Below are 16279 nucleotides of genomic sequence, written 5' to 3' on the forward strand. Positions count from 1 at the left end.
CTATCTTGAAAAAAAGCGTTTAATTCACATTATTACGTCGTATAGGCGTGCGTTATTCGGATTAAAAGCATTCATTTCTATGTAATTCAGTAGTTCGCATCATCGCATGCTATCTTGAAAAAAAGCGTTTAATTCACGTTACTACGTCGTATAGGCGTGCGTTATTCGGATTAAAAGCATTCATTTCTATGTAATTCAGTAGTTCGCATCATCGCATGCTATCTTGAAAAAAAGCGTTCAATTCACGTTATTACGTCGTATAGGCGTGCGTTATTCGGATTAAAAGCATTCATTACAAGTTAGATCAGTAGTTCGCATCATCGCAGGATATCCCGGAAAAAAGCATTCAATTCTCGTTTGTACGTCGTATAGGCGTGCGTTATTCGGATTAAAAGCATTCATTTCTATGTAATTCAGTAGTTCGCATCATCGTATGCTATCTTGAAAAAAAGCGTTTATTTCACGTTATTGCGTCTTATAGGCGTGCGTTATTCGGATTAAAAGCATTCATAACAAGTTAGATCAGTAGTTCGCATCATCGCAGGATATCTTGAAAAAAAGCGTTTATTTCACGTTATTGCGTCGTATAGGAGTGCGTTATTCGGATTAAAAGCATTCATTTCTATGTAATTCAGTAGTTCGCATCATCGCATGCTATCTTGAAAAAAAGCGTTTAATTCACGTTACTACGTCGTATAGGCGTGCGTTATTCGGATTAAAAGCATTCATTTCTATGTAATTCAGTAGTTCGCATCATCACATGCTATCTTGAAAAAAAGCGTTTATTTCACGTTGTTGCGTCTTATAGGCGTGCGTTATTCGGATTAAAAGCATTAATTTCTATGTAATTCAGTAGTTCGCATCATCGTATGCTATCTTGAAAAAAAGCGTTTATTTCACGTTATTGCGTCGTATTGGCGTGCGTTATTCGGATTAAAAGCATTCATTTCTATGTAATTCAGTAGTTCGCATCACCGCATGTTATCTTGAAAAAAAGCGTTTAATTCACGTTATTGCGTCGTATAGGCGTGCGTTATTCGGATTAAAAGCACTTATTACAAGTTAGATCAGTAGTTCGCATCATCGCGGGATATCTTGAAAAAAAGCGTTTATTTCACGTTATTGCGTCGTATAGGCGTGCGTTATTCGGATTAAAAGCATTAATTTCTATGTAATTCAGTAGTTCGCATCATCGTATGCTATCTTGAAAAAAAGCGTTTATTTCACGTTATTGCGTCTTATAGGCGTGCGTTATTCGGATTAAAAGCATTCATAACAAGTTAGATCAGTAGTTCGCATCATCGCAGGATATCTTGAAAAAAAACGTTTATTTCACGTTATTGCGTCGTATAGGAGTGCGTTATTCGGATTAAAAGCATTCATTTCTATGTAATTCAGTAGTTCGCATCATCGCATGCTATCTTGAAAAAAAGCGTTTAATTCACGTTACTACGTCGTATAGGCGTGCGTTATTCGGATTAAAAGCATTCATTTCTATGTAATTCAGTAGTTCGTGTTACGTCCCGCAATAAAAATTTTTCAAAATCTTTATATTATACTACGAGGGCCATTTGAAAAGTTTCCGGCCTCATTGACATAAAGTAATTGTAGAAAAAAATTTCTTTCGCCGTCTGATAGATGGCCTTGACATATGTAAACCGTAAAAATTTCAAGTCATTCTGATAATTACTTTGTCTATGGCACTCTTCCAAACTTGTCAGCTGACATTGTCTGTAAACAATGGAGAAAATTGAGTATCGCGCAGTGATAAAATTCCTTCATTTGAAAGTGAAAAACACTCAGGAAATAAAAGATGAGTTAGACTCTGTATACGGTGAAGCCTCCCCTTCATTTACAACGGTCAAGCATTGGGTTGCCGAGTACAAACGTGGTCGTACGAGCATTTTAGACGAGGAACGTTCCGGGCGCCCGAAAACCGCTACAACTGACGAAATGGTCGTTTTAGTGCATCAAACTGTGATGGAAGATCGTCGATTGACTGTTAAGGATATTGCTGAGGCTTGTGGGATATCATCTGAACGGGTGCACAAGATTTTACATCAAGATTTGAATATGAGAAAATTATCCGCGCGCTGGGTGCCGCGCTTGTTGACGATCGACCAAAAGCGCATACGGACGGACATGTCGCGCGAGTGTCTTAGCCTGTATCAAAAAAATCCAGCGGAATTTTTGCGGCGACTGATAACCGTCGATGAAACCTGGGTACACCACCATACGCCTGAGACCAAACAACAGTCAATGCAATGGATTGCGGTGGGGGAACCAACTCCGAAGAAGGCAAAGGTCGTTCTCTCTGCAGGAAAAGTGATGGCGACAGTTTTTTGGGATAGCCGTGGAATAATTCTTATCGATTACCTTGCAAAGGGTGAAACAATCAACGGACAGTACTACGTTGCATTGTTGGATAAATTGAAGGCCACAATTAAAAAAAAACGTCCGCATTTGGCCAAGAAAAAAATCCTGTTTCACCAGGATAACGCTCGGGTTCACACGTGCATGGTCGCAATGTCAAAATTGAATGAATTGAAGTTTGAATTGCTTCCGCATCCACCCTATTCGCCAGATCTAGCTCCCAGCGACTTTTTCCTATTTCCTAATTTAAAAAAATATCTCGGGGGAAAAAAATATAAGTCAAATGCTGAGGTGGAAAACGCTGTAAACCAGTATTTTTCAGGTTTAGACAATCAATTTTTTTCTGACGGTTTAAAAGGATGGGAGAAACGTTGGACCAAATGTATCGAGTTGCAGGGAGACTACGTTGAGAAATAAATTTTGTTTTACTTCGAAATATGTGTTTTTCTTAAAAAGGCCGGAAACTTTTCAAATAGCCCTCGTATTACATCGAATTAATATATTAAAATTCCAAAACTATATCTATATCATAATCTTTACCTACTATTGTTATATAATAACGTCTATATATATATATCTGTCCCTCGCTGACAGCATATGTGTAGTACACTCATTGAAAGTCGCTACAGAATACCTGAAAATTATAAAGAAATATCAATAAAATGTCACAATATTATCATATCGTTATTACTCTATATAAAATTCCGTTATACTAGTGGAACTAACCGTAAAACCAGGATTAGCAAATATATTTAAATATATATATATATATAGACAAAATCTAACAAAATGGACCTAACCGTTATCATTGGAAACTTATTGAATAAACTTTAATTAAAAATATTGAAAATCATAAAGCCATAATAATGTAAAGAATTTCAAACCTAAAATATATATATATTTACAAATATCTCTCATTATTCAAATAATCAATCGTAATGAAACAGATTCGATAACGATTCATTTTGTTAACAAAAAAAACAATATATGAAATAACAAAAAGAAACAATATATGAAAGAAAAGAAAAAGAAAATATATATACTTACGTAGAATAGATTTAAGTTCTAGTTAAAGTATCGTGAAGTGTAAGATCAATTATCCTTCCGATAAGTATATATAATCCACACTCTTCAAATAGTTAGAATATTTTCCGCCTTATACGCGTATACTCGTACATAGATCCCCAATTTTAGGAATCTGTAAAGGAAAACCCATCGATATAAGCCAAATCTAGTAATCTCATATTTTCCAGTAGAGACAAGAAACACTCTTATAAGTAAGAATCAAAACCCTCAACGATTAGCATTAATGGAATTGCTCCACAAGGCCCTTCTAAATAATTATTAACAATATAACCTTAAGGACCTAACCATATAAAAGGAGACGCAAAGACTTGATTTACAAGCAAAAATGCTTAATACAAATAATTAATAAAATAAACTCTGCGCAAAAACTAAATAAAATCATCTTTACAATAGTGACATATATATATATTCATATAAAGCCACTCAGTAAAAATACGTACTCATTACATTACGAACAAATAACCGAGAATAAACGTACAATACGTTCAAAAGAAAAATTATAACTCTTATACATGACACTTTTAATAATAAACTCTAATACCGTGACCAACAGACTTGTTGAAATAAGATTACATTTTTAAACAAGCATAAATACCGCCTCTTATATATACATATATTTCTGAAATTTTGTGTCTAACATCTCCATTACTATTTAGGAGAACTATAAGACTCAAATATCACTCAAATTATACTTTACTCAAAATATACATATGCTATCTATATATATGTATATCGGATCACGATTAATTCTATTAACATATATATACATATATTAAAATAAAATCGCTATATTGATCCTACTAACCTAATTATTAAACAAGACATACACATAGATACACAAAACGGAACAACAAAATGTACCTGATGATCATCAACAAAATTTATAAATATAATGACTTACAATTCAAGAAAATAAATTAAATAAAATTAAAATCCGTATCTGTTTCTATTTGATCTGTCGGATAAATAAAAGCCCCCAACTATTCTTTATGACATACAGAATTTATTAAATAAACATAGTATGTGCTAACCAGAAATTAATAAGAATTTTTTCAATGAAATAAAGCTAATTTATAAACCATTTTGTTGAACCAAAAGAATAAATAAAAATATAATAATAAGAACGTCTATGCATATATATATATCGTTGGAATCTTGTAGCACAAATCATAGGCTTGAACATCTCTCTCTCTCTCCCACGTAAACACTCTCTTAAACGTAGATTCTCACCACTAGAAACCTGAAAAAGAAAAATCGTAATTAATAAAAGGTCTATATACAATTTCCTATATAATAATTGAAGAAAATAATGACCCTCCAAGATAATATAATCAAAATATAAAAATTCTCAATTTAACGCTGCATACTAATACTAAATTAATTCATGACAAATGACCAACCAATAACTAAGGATACAAATTTTAATAATATGTACATCGGACACATGCATATATTACATAACCCAATTATAAATAAATACGCGTAAGGCAAATTACTAACAATAATAGTCAATCGCCATGTTATAGAAAATTAAATTCGTATAATTAATATATGCATATATAGGATCCCTTGTAATGCCAATGAAAATTAACGCATAAGAATTAACAAAAGAAATAATAAGTTAACATTATAAATATATAAAATAATAAAACAAAGGGAAATATTTACGCTTACTTATGTAATTTCTTCATGATTATCAAACCATAAATATGAAATGATTTATAAGCTTCCCTTTTCCCAATGAATATACATATATATATTCTCTAATAACGTGTAGGAAAAATATATAATAAAAATATAACTAATACACATACATGTACATATATTAAACACGACGATTTTTGTCCTACACGGATATCGCGAATAAACTAAGACAAAATAATAATCCCTTGAGAAATCAACGCTTTGACCAATGAAAATTTAATAAAAGATATTTTTAGCAACAGTATTCCTAAGCAAATTGGAATAAATTAGATAAAATCATTTTGATATATGAACAATCGAAATCTTAATGCATTAATCGAAATTTAAAATTATTATATGATTAATGATACTTCAATATTTCATTTATATAAAGCAAAAGTATCGACGTTTATAAAATCTTATTGTATGCCGTTTATAAAATTAATATCTTAAGACATACAAACCAATATTAAAATCTCGATACATATACGTATACACATTCCTGTTAGTTAATAATATAATTTTAAACCTTGTATTCCTTAACTACCTCTAAAAGGAAATTAATACTAACAATCAAGATCTATATAAAATCCCGCGATGTGAGCGATTTTTAATAATCATCCACCTCGACATCGACAAATCCAAATATCATTTAAAAGTAAAGCCACGGTAGTCCTGCACCTGAAAGAGAAAAATTAATTAGTTAACGAATCTCAAAACTTTAACGAAACATCAATAATAAAATATAATTGGAAGAATCAAATATTAACGATAAAATTGAATAATTAAATTTTAGCGACAGACTTGATAAATTACTCGACGGAATTGATTAAACAATTAATATGCATAGGACATGACAGGCAAAGCATATTATATAATCATAAAAGCAACACAATCGTCTTTAAATAATTAAAAATATAATAATTAAAACGTGTTAAAAATATAATAACATAATATTAATAGGTACGTCTTATAACAGTACCATTAAAAATACTTATATAATCAAAAATCCTTACAACACCGATGTCTTAACTAAAAACATATATATATATATATATGTTTATATATATATATATATATATATATATATATATAATTATGCGTTGAAATAACCCCTATAATTTTCGACGTAGAAATGTTGATCCACCAACCCCCTTCTTCCCCGTATATAAATACATGTACGCTCCCATTCGGTAACCTGTAAAAGAAATAAAACAATTAATACAAAATAAAGCCAATACTTGGCGTAGACTTTGTTAGAATAATTCATTAAACGAATAAAGATTAACGATAAAAATCTGACGACCTTCTAGTAACTTCCCCGGCGATTATTCTAGCAGTAAAATTTTAAAGGCAACCCCATGAACAAAAATTTAAAATGTTTGTAACTTCGATATCTTTTACAATAGAGATATACTAAGGGCATAATTGTGATCCCATTACCAAGTAGATCAACGTACTAATCGATTAATTCATCAAAATAAGTACACGTCCTAATATGCTCCCGTATATAGTTCTAAAATAACAGTCCCTACTCACTAGAAGTATAAATATGATGCTAACAATCAAATTTACCAACCAAAAGTGTTGTAACTTCGAGATCTTTTACAATAGAATTATAAAAATAATATAATCATGATACCATAACCAAGTAGGTCACCACACTAGTCGACTAATTCATCAAAAAAATGACGTCCAAATTTGGGTGAAAATGCTCTCGTGCACATCTCTAGAATAATAATTCCAACATATTGGGTATATAGATGTAACCCCTCACGACGATAATATTTTATTTTCCATTGACCATCGATATACTGCTCCCAGTATAACCTACAAATCATAAAACCAAATAAATAATAGCTATGCACTAAATAATATCACGATACTAATAATCGAAATACAAAACAAAATCGTATAAATATCAAACGAACTCTCCCTCTAAATAATATCATTAAAATCAAAATTACTAGTATCCGACTTAATATCGTCAAAAGGATAACATAACAAATACAAGAATAATAAATGTTAAAATATTTTACAATAATATAATTTAAGTGCCATTGAATAATTACAAGATATATATATATTAATCCCCAACCAACAATGAATATTTAATGAATATCCTATGAAACCTGTAAAGACAAAATTATAAATAAAAACGTAAGATAATAACCAAAATTTAACAATTGATAAAACTAATAAATTATATGGTACTAATAATTCTCTATGATTAAAATTGAAATTGCTTAAATACAAATAATAATAATAACACTAATAACAATAATAATAACAATAATGAATTCGCCTAAATTTCAATAAAACTTACCCTTAGAAATAATAATATATCCTTGACCATCAACATTTTAATTCAGCACTGCTTATTTTTCTTGCTAAACCTGTTGACACCTAAAAACAAATAAAAATGAATATATGTTCTTAGACCATAAATTAATAAAAATATTAATGATTAAAAAATTTCAGAAACAAAATTTTAATAATAAAATCTAACGTCAAATTCTACAAAATAATCTGAACAGTTATACATACATATATATATATATATATATATATATATATATATATATATACAGGGTCTACCAAAAGTGTGGAAACCCCTAAATATCTCGGAAAATATACGTTTTACAGAAAAGTGTTTCCAACAAAAGTTGTAGGGTTTAAGAAGATCTATATACTGATTCTATCAGTTTGACCTTGGATGGCGTCGTCAAGGTCAGGTCAAGGTCACATTGACTTTTTTAAATGACACCCCCTACATTTGATTGCATATTCTTATAGCTTAATTCAAGAGCTTTCCAAAACACTATAATAATGTTCATTTTTATTAAGTACTTTGCGAGTTATGAGGGTTGAATGATAGAGTAGCGCCGGTATTAACATTATCCAAGGTGTACTACATGGAGGTTACTCGCTCGGATTTGCATCTGTTGTGTGTGTGATCCAGCTAACTAAGGCAAGATAGGTCGTGGATCCAGTCAGCAAAAGCAAAGACCCAACCAAATTACAATCGAGCATTTAAAGACCTGGAAAGCAATCGACATAGTAAACAGTAAATAAATTTGTGGATGCTCATTTATCATAATAATTGTTCGAAATGTGTGCGTGTGCGTGCGTGCGGTGCGTGTATACAGAGATCAGGTTAGGTTGCACCAAACGATTGCAAATGTGTTTCAATGTGTTAAAGTAAATGCTGAAAGTGGCTGCCATTTACTTCCTGACAATATGCTAATCTTTGGTAGAATGTAGAAATGACTTTACGATTCGTTTCAAAAGGTATCAAAGCCATTTCATCCCTTATTCGCTGTATCAATTCGTGAATGGTTTTAGGTTTTGTTCTGTAAACCTTACTCTTCAGATATCCCCATAGATAATAATCAAGAGGAGTTAGATCTGGTGACCGAGGTGGCCAATCCTCTCCTCCCTCATTTCCGTTCCTTCTTCCTATCCACCGTAGCGGAAAAGTCTCATTTAAAATACGACGTGGTCCTGCACCAAAATGAGCAGGAGCTCCATCATGCTGAAACCATATTTCTTGGAAATTATTTGGAAAAGTATTCTGTATGGCTGGAATTATTTGATCAACAAGTAATCTCTCATACCTTTGAGCGTTCAAATATTCTTCAAAAAAAAACGGCCCTATTAAATAGCCATCTATTATTCCGCACCATACATTTATTTTTTGTGGATGTTGTGTGTGAGTTTCCCGCACCCAATTCGGATTCTCATCTGACCAGAAACGAAAATTTTGATTATTAACTTCTCCCGTTAAGGTAAAAGTTGCCTCGTCTGTGAAAACAATTTGATAAGGGAAGATGGGCCGGACATCTATTAGTGCCATCATTCTTTCACAGAAATGTATACGACGCTCCTCATCTCCGTTTTGCAATTCTTGAACGTATTGCAATTTATATGGATGGAACTTGTTCTTCTTTAAAATTCTCCAAACCGACATGGGAGCAATATCGTGAGTTTGAGCGACTCTCTGAACACTAGAATTGGGATCTTCAATAAATGTCTGCAGAACATAAAGTTGTTTTTCTTCGTTGGTTGCAGACAATGGTCTTCCTGACTTAGAGCGATTTCTTACGCTACCAGTTTGTCTAAAACGTTCTATTGTTTTTAACACAGTGGACTTATTAATTCGACGGTTCGGATACGTGTCATTAAATAATCGAACGACATCAGAGAACGATCTTTCGTTATCACCCCATCCACGCATCATGAGGATAGTGATTCTTTCACGTTCCGACAAGTCGCCAGCCATTTTTAAAACGTTTAATTTTAATTAATCGTACGTTGTATTTGGACGATAACAATTAATTTCTGCTTGCTCAAAGCTGAAGTTAGAAGGTGCTCGTTCTTTGATAGCTTTATACATTCTTAGTTGAATTTTAAATGCGAGTTAGACTGCATGTAGTGCGTCACATAGCGGTAAATGAAGGAACTAACGAGACGTTTCATACACGTTTTATGGAGCAATTTTTTGGCAATTTGACTTCAGCGAAATATGAGGATATGTTCAGGAATCGATCTTGCCTTAGTTAGCTGGATCACACACACAACAGATGCAAATCCGAGCGAGTAACCTCCATGTAGTACACCTTGGATAATGTTAATACCGGCGCTACTCTATCATTCAACCCTCATAACTCGCAAAGTACTTAATAAAAATGAACATTATTATAGTGTTTTGGAAAGCTCTTGAATTAAGCTATAAGAATATGCAATCAAATGTAGGGGGTGTCATTTAAAAAAGTCAATGTGACCTTGACCTAACCTTGACGACGCCATCCAAGGTCAAACTGATAGAATCAGTATATAGATCTTCTTAAACCCTACAACTTTTGTTGGAAACACTTTTCTGTAAAACGTATATTTTCCGAGATATTTAGGGGTTTCCACACTTTTGGTAGACCCTGTATATATATGCATCCACTCTTATAACCAATAATAAATGAATAATAAAACCTTAACAAATAAAATATTCACTTATAATAAGCTAATAACGAAATTTAACCAAATACTAGCGGCCCACAACACAAATAATAATTTAAATTGATCTTACCTGAAAATCAAATAAGAATACCTTATATGACGAAGTCACGTGACCCCCTCCTGAATGCCTGAAAAATTAATGTAAAATAATATTTGGTCATAAGAATAATAATTTCTAACACGAGGCTGCCAAAATTTTATAAAAATTTGCAAAGCATTAAGTATGACAAAATGGATAGCATCTATATGCTTAAGGCATATACACATGAGCCAATGAAAAGAAAGAAAAACCAACTAGCATGAATGACCAAAAATAATATAAAATTTAGATTAAAATAATTTAAAAAAAAATCAGAATAAGGCCAATGAACATCATCAAAAATCAACCATGAACATTTACGATCACACTCTTCTATATATGAATGCATGTACCAAGCCTTATAAAATATTAACACTTCATATAAAAGGTTTTCATTTATAATAACCCCCTTTTTTTCGAGTACTTTAATGACAAAATTTCATAATACCAAACCTTATAAGTATAATTATATCAGAATATTACTTACAAGTAAGTCTTCATATGACGAAAATATATGGACACCCTATATTCGTGTTCCTACACACCGGGTACCCCCCTGGCAAAAGTATCGCCTGAATTAATAAAATAATAATATTAAGGATGGACACCTATAGCTACTATGAATATAAAATGTATATACACAATTGTAAAATGCACGAACATTTACATATGAGCACTCTTATACATATATATATAATATATATATATATATATATATATATATATACGTGCATATGAACATATGCAAATTTAATAATGTAAGACTAAAATCTTCCGAGAAATGAATAAGGCCCAGCTGCATAACGTGTGAAATAACACTCAAGAAATAGAATCTAAATTCAAAAACTTTATTAAATAAAAATAAAAAATTACAACAACGAATATAATGACAGCAACTTCTTACTACGCATAATATACATATATCATTAAGTCAAAGGAAATAAAACGTGAAAACACGAGAGAAATAGAGAAATAATATGTGTACTTACGAATAATATTGCACAAAGAATATTATGCGTATAACTCTACGAGTCGAACAAGCGTGTGTTACGTCTCGATCGTAACTTCTCACGTATTTATTTGTTACGCAATTGTAACTTCTCTCTATTTCTTTTTCAGGGCAACCTGCCAAGCCGGCTATACCCTAGGACGCCGAGAGACTAAGAATCTTTTGCGCTTCTTTCAGGAGAGGGATTGACGATGGGAAATAAATTAGGTGCGTTGAACCTGACCCAATTTATCCTTTTTGATCTGTTTTCTTTTATTAGTTTACTTCCTTAGAGCTTTACAAATTTTTTATTATTGTTATTATTGTTATTATTTGACAGTTGTAGATAGTGTATATCGTTATACGTATAGATGTGTGTATGTAGTTAATGTTCTTCTCTATAGCATTTCTAAGGCGATATCTAGATATAGTTATTATTCGCGGTTGTTGAAGAAATTATCTCGCTGCAAGTATTCGTAGATCTCGATAAAATCTTCGTCTGTTAGTCCTGCGAGGGGTTGGATACTGCTTGGTAAGACTAGGTCCTCTGGTTCCGGGTAGAAATTTGGTTCAGGGGGATCCAGAACTTGACCTGGGTTGGATGGACCAGCCTCAGTTTCTGTGCGTTGTTCTATGGGTCTTCGTTCTTCCGGTATGGAAGGAAGATCTTCCGGTGTCCTGACCGGCGAGTAGCTGGGATTAGATGAATCCTGGATGGGGGAGTAATTGGGCGATGGCGGCCTGGCTCTGGGCTGTTGTTCCTCTTGAAGAACCGCTGGAGGGTTTCGGGGAGGACGATAAGGGTATGCGCGGGAGGGCGCGAAACTACGCACTGGAGAGTACCTTGTTACTCTGCTTGTTAAGTCGTTCTCGTCGGCAAACAACTGACGAGCTGTAGGGAGCCTAAGTACCGACCGGGAGGCACGCCTGCGGCGTATACCCGCGGCACGGAGGGGAATTTCGCGTCCAACGGAAGAAGTTCGGCGGGGGTTAACCATCTACCGAGGGAATATGACTATTTAGTATGTTTGATGCGATTGATTTAACACAAAAGGGGTTTACTTACGATGATGCGTAGAAAGGTACCTGTTAAGATGAATGGTTTTATAAGGTAAATGTAGTCACAGCAAGGTGGTTCATAGAGTTAAGACGAATAATACGGCTTAATGGATTATTGTGAGATAAACGAACGTAGATTATGATGGTATATCTCGCTCGTTCTCATATAATGGTTGAAACGTTCGGCTATATACAGTTCATTGGGGTACAGCAATTAATGATTTATTTAATATATTTTGAATTTTTCAGGGGCATGCGGTTGCACCGAGAGGTCCGGAGATTCAGGGGGTACAGACAAGGATACGGGTAAGAGCGGCTGGCTTACTTCAGATAAGCATAAAATTCATAAAATGTTTCGATAGTTAACTTGTAAGCCAGTGCATAAATTCTATTATTTCGACAGATCCTCTAGGAGCGAGTCTTAGATTCTGAGTCTAGTATCGATGTGCAAGACGTCACGTCACAGCGGCACAGGATCCACGGAGAAATTCTTTCAGAGAAGCTCTCCGTGAAAGCGGCAGAGGAGTAGAATTTGCTACTCAATGTACATCGAGTGACTAACTCGAACGACGCTACACTCTAGGATACGCTTTGAGCGTTCTCAGAGGATCGGTTGAAATTTAAATTATTCAACTCAAAGAAGGATTTAAAGTCTGTATACGGAAAGGTAGGATTCGGGGAAAATTGTCGTACAACGAATGATAATTTATCTAGCATATACTGAATTTCCAGGAGCATGCGGCTGCACCGAGAGGTCTGGAGATTCAAGGATACAGACGAGGATACGGGTGAGAGCGGCTGGCTTACTTCAGATAAGTATAAAATTCATAAAATGTTTCGATAGTTAACTTGTAAGCCAGTGCATAAATTCTATTATTTCGACAGATCCTCTAGGAGCGAGTCTTAGATTCTGAGTCTAGTATCGATGTGCAAGACGTCACGTCACAGCGGCACAGGATCCACGGAGAAATTCTTTCAGAGAAGCTCTCCGTGAAAGCGGCAGAGGAGTAGAATTTGCTACTCAATGCACATCGAGTGACTAACTCGAACGACGCTACACTCTAGGATACGCTTCGAGCGTTCTCAGAGGATCGGTTGAAATTTAAATAATTCAACTCGAAAGAAAAATTTAAAGTCTGTATACGGGCAAGTAAGATTCTGGGAAAATCGTCAATAGGCCTAGAATAAATCGAACTAATATACAAAGTTATTATCAAGGTTGATTAAGAATGATTATTATTTTATTATTTCCTTACCGGATGACGGGATCAATGGATGAATACAGGCACCGCTGCTCCTTCCTGGGTTGCTCGACCTCGGTGAGAACCTGAAGAAGTGGCAAGGCAGCGCAGAGAATGGCCAAAGAGTCAGAGGTTGCTGGATGGTAGCACTTTATTAAAGTGTTAATGTTGATACAGCTCTCTTAATAGAGATTGAGACTAAGTCCCGAAAGAAAAATCAAAATCGCGACTAAGTTATTTTCGAATAAGTTAAGGTGTCCGGTAGGCTTCTAGGTTTTTCCTCTTCGAGAGCTGGAGATCTGATGGGCGTAGAGAGAGCTGAGACACAGGCGAGTTAATGGCGCAGAGACACACACCGGCGGCGGCGGCGGCGGCCTTATATACCTTCCTCTGGTTCGATGTTTAATGGTAGGGAGAAGAGGTGGGCCTCTTTGGTGATTGGTGGGTCGGCTGCTGGAGCTATCCCTTCCTGCTATGAGTTTGCGATGTGGTGGGTGAGAGTTTTGTGGTAGGGATTGCAAGTCTTGCGTCTTAGATTTATTAAATAATTTAGAATAATTTTAATAATGATTTTTAACAATCAGAATTTTTTATAATATCGTATTTATGTTATTAGAAAATTTGAGTTCGATTTATAGCAATTGTTTAAATTTTAAGTGATATTTTGGTAAATTCTGATGTATTAAACCATTATTATTACAATGATTTTTACAATGGTGCGTATATAGTTAAAATTAATAATTAGTAATTAATTAATATTTAGTAAATTAATAATTAGTAATAATTAGTAAAGAAAAATTTAGCATTTGGATTGCAGATTCTAACGCAACGGATGCGAAGATGGCTTATCTCTTTTTCTAAAAATAGGTATGCTGGATGTCCTTCGAAGAATGCTCATTGCATTCTTTCTCTTTATAAGACACGTTAGTAACAGTAATATTTTTTTAAATGAATTACCTTTTAAAATTCGTTTACGTGGCTTAAACTGGCATATTACACGTAATATTCCCAGGTTTAATAATTATCTTAAGACTAATTATTGAGATTTATCATTTACAAGATATATTTTTATTATTTAATAAAGGCTTCAACAATTAGAATCTTTGTGTTTTATATGTATATATTTTAAAATTTTCAAAGTCGACTTTTAATGATTACTCAAGCCTATGAATAATATTTTAATAAATTCTAATGCGTTAAGCCATATTATTACAATAAATTTTACAATAAGAATATATGGAAATTAATTATCGCTTCGCTTAATAGTTATTATGTCGCTAAAAGAAATTTTATCTTACAATTCTCGGAACAACGTATGAAAAAGCGGCTCGTTTTACTTCTAAGATGATCACGACGGATGTGCTCGAAGAATTCATTGCACGCTCTACCGTGATCTTTTATTCAAGAGGTCTTTTGATTCTGACAATATTTTATTCTTTAAAGATTTCATTTGGCCGACTTTTATATTAGCACATATATATATATATATATGTATAGATATGTATTCGCATATTGCTTATGAAAATTGATTTCAGCAAGTTTTTACTGAATCGTATTTAATAATCATCGTATAAGATTAATAATTATTGTATAAAATCTTTGGTTATTAATATTAATTATTTGTTAATATTCGTTAATATATATATATATATATATATATAATATATGTTTTGTGTGCTGATTAATTTGTCGCGGTAGCAGTCTATTATATCTCCTCCTTTTTTTATTTTAAATTTGTTACAAAATGTATATGCATATGGTATGCATATACATATAGGATATGTTGGACAAGTTAATATATATATGTTAATTTCTATCGCGAAACTTATTTATATGTTTATACCTTTATTTTATTGGATTTGTATAAAGTATATATGCGTATATGCGAATTTATTCAATTTACACGTCACATATAGTATGCATATATATGGGGATATTGTTGGACAGTTATATATATGTGTAAATTTCATCGCGACGCTATTTATTGTATTTATACCGTTATTTTATTGAGTTTGGTTATAAAATATATATGCGTATATGTAAATTTAGTCAATTTATATGTTACATATAGTATGCATATATATAGGGATAATTTTGGACAGTTAAGAAATATATTGTAAATTTCCATCGCGACGCTTATTTATTGTATTTATACCTTTATTTTATTGATTTTGTTGTAAAGTATATATGCGTTATATGTAAATTTATTCGATTTATATGTTACATATGTATGCATATATTAGGGATTTCTGGACATGTTAATAATATATGTGTCAATTTCTTATCGCGACGCTATTTATTGTATTTAACCATATTTTATTGAGTTTGTTATAAAATATATATGCGTATTGTAATTTATTCGATTATAGGTTACATATAGTATGCATATATATGTATATGAGGTATGATACTGGATAATAGTATAATTTAATAGAGATACTTTGTTAATGCTTAATTTAAAAGAGAAGTCGATGTATTAATTTGGTTTGCATTCATGCGAGCGCGAATTTAGATCTCCTCTGCCTTTAGGTCGGGAGAGGATGTTTAAAAATTCCAATGGAGATAACGGACGTGCTGGACTGGCCTTACACGCTGTTCGACTCGTAGAGTTATACGCATAATATTCTTTGTGCATATTATTCGTAAGTACACGTATTATTCTCTATTTCTCTCGTGCTTTCACGTTTTATTTCCTTTGACTAATGATATATGTATATTTGCATGGTAAGAAGTTGCTGTCATTATATTCATTGTGAA

General features: G+C 32.9%; 2 protein-coding genes across 2 annotated transcripts; one reads left to right on the forward strand and one right to left on the reverse strand.

The window, feature by feature from the left end:
- Positions 1-1740: 1740 nt before the first annotated feature.
- On the forward strand, positions 1741-2790 carry LOC112639097 (histone-lysine N-methyltransferase SETMAR-like). The gene has a single exon (XM_025411990.1). It carries the CDS (start codon positions 1741-1743, stop codon positions 2788-2790), a length of 1050 nt encoding a protein of 349 aa, XP_025267775.1.
- An 8866-nt stretch (positions 2791-11656) lies between these two features.
- LOC112639098 (proline-rich extensin-like protein EPR1) lies at positions 11657-13577 on the reverse strand. The gene is made up of 3 exons (XM_025411991.1): positions 13538-13577; positions 12289-12308; positions 11657-12220 (listed from the first exon to the last, which is right to left on the reverse strand). Exon 3 carries the CDS (start codon positions 12218-12220, stop codon positions 11657-11659), a length of 564 nt encoding a protein of 187 aa, XP_025267776.1. The 5' UTR covers positions 12289-12308; positions 13538-13577.
- Between the last annotated feature and the right edge of the window lie 2702 nt (positions 13578-16279).

The sequence above is a fragment of the Camponotus floridanus genome, unplaced genomic scaffold (genome assembly GCF_003227725.1).
Source record: "Camponotus floridanus strain SB8 unplaced genomic scaffold, Cflo_v7.5 scaffold464, whole genome shotgun sequence".
Lineage (NCBI taxonomy): Eukaryota > Metazoa > Arthropoda > Insecta > Hymenoptera > Formicidae > Camponotus > Camponotus floridanus.

Bases quoted from the DNA above. Each gene is read 5' to 3' on its own strand.
- LOC112639097 (XM_025411990.1), top strand. From the start codon at position 1,741: ATGGAGAAAATTGAGTATCGCGCAGTGATAAAATTCCTTCATTTGAAA.
- LOC112639098 (XM_025411991.1), bottom strand. From the start codon at position 12,220: ATGGTTAACCCCCGCCGAACTTCTTCCGTTGGACGCGAAATTCCCCTC.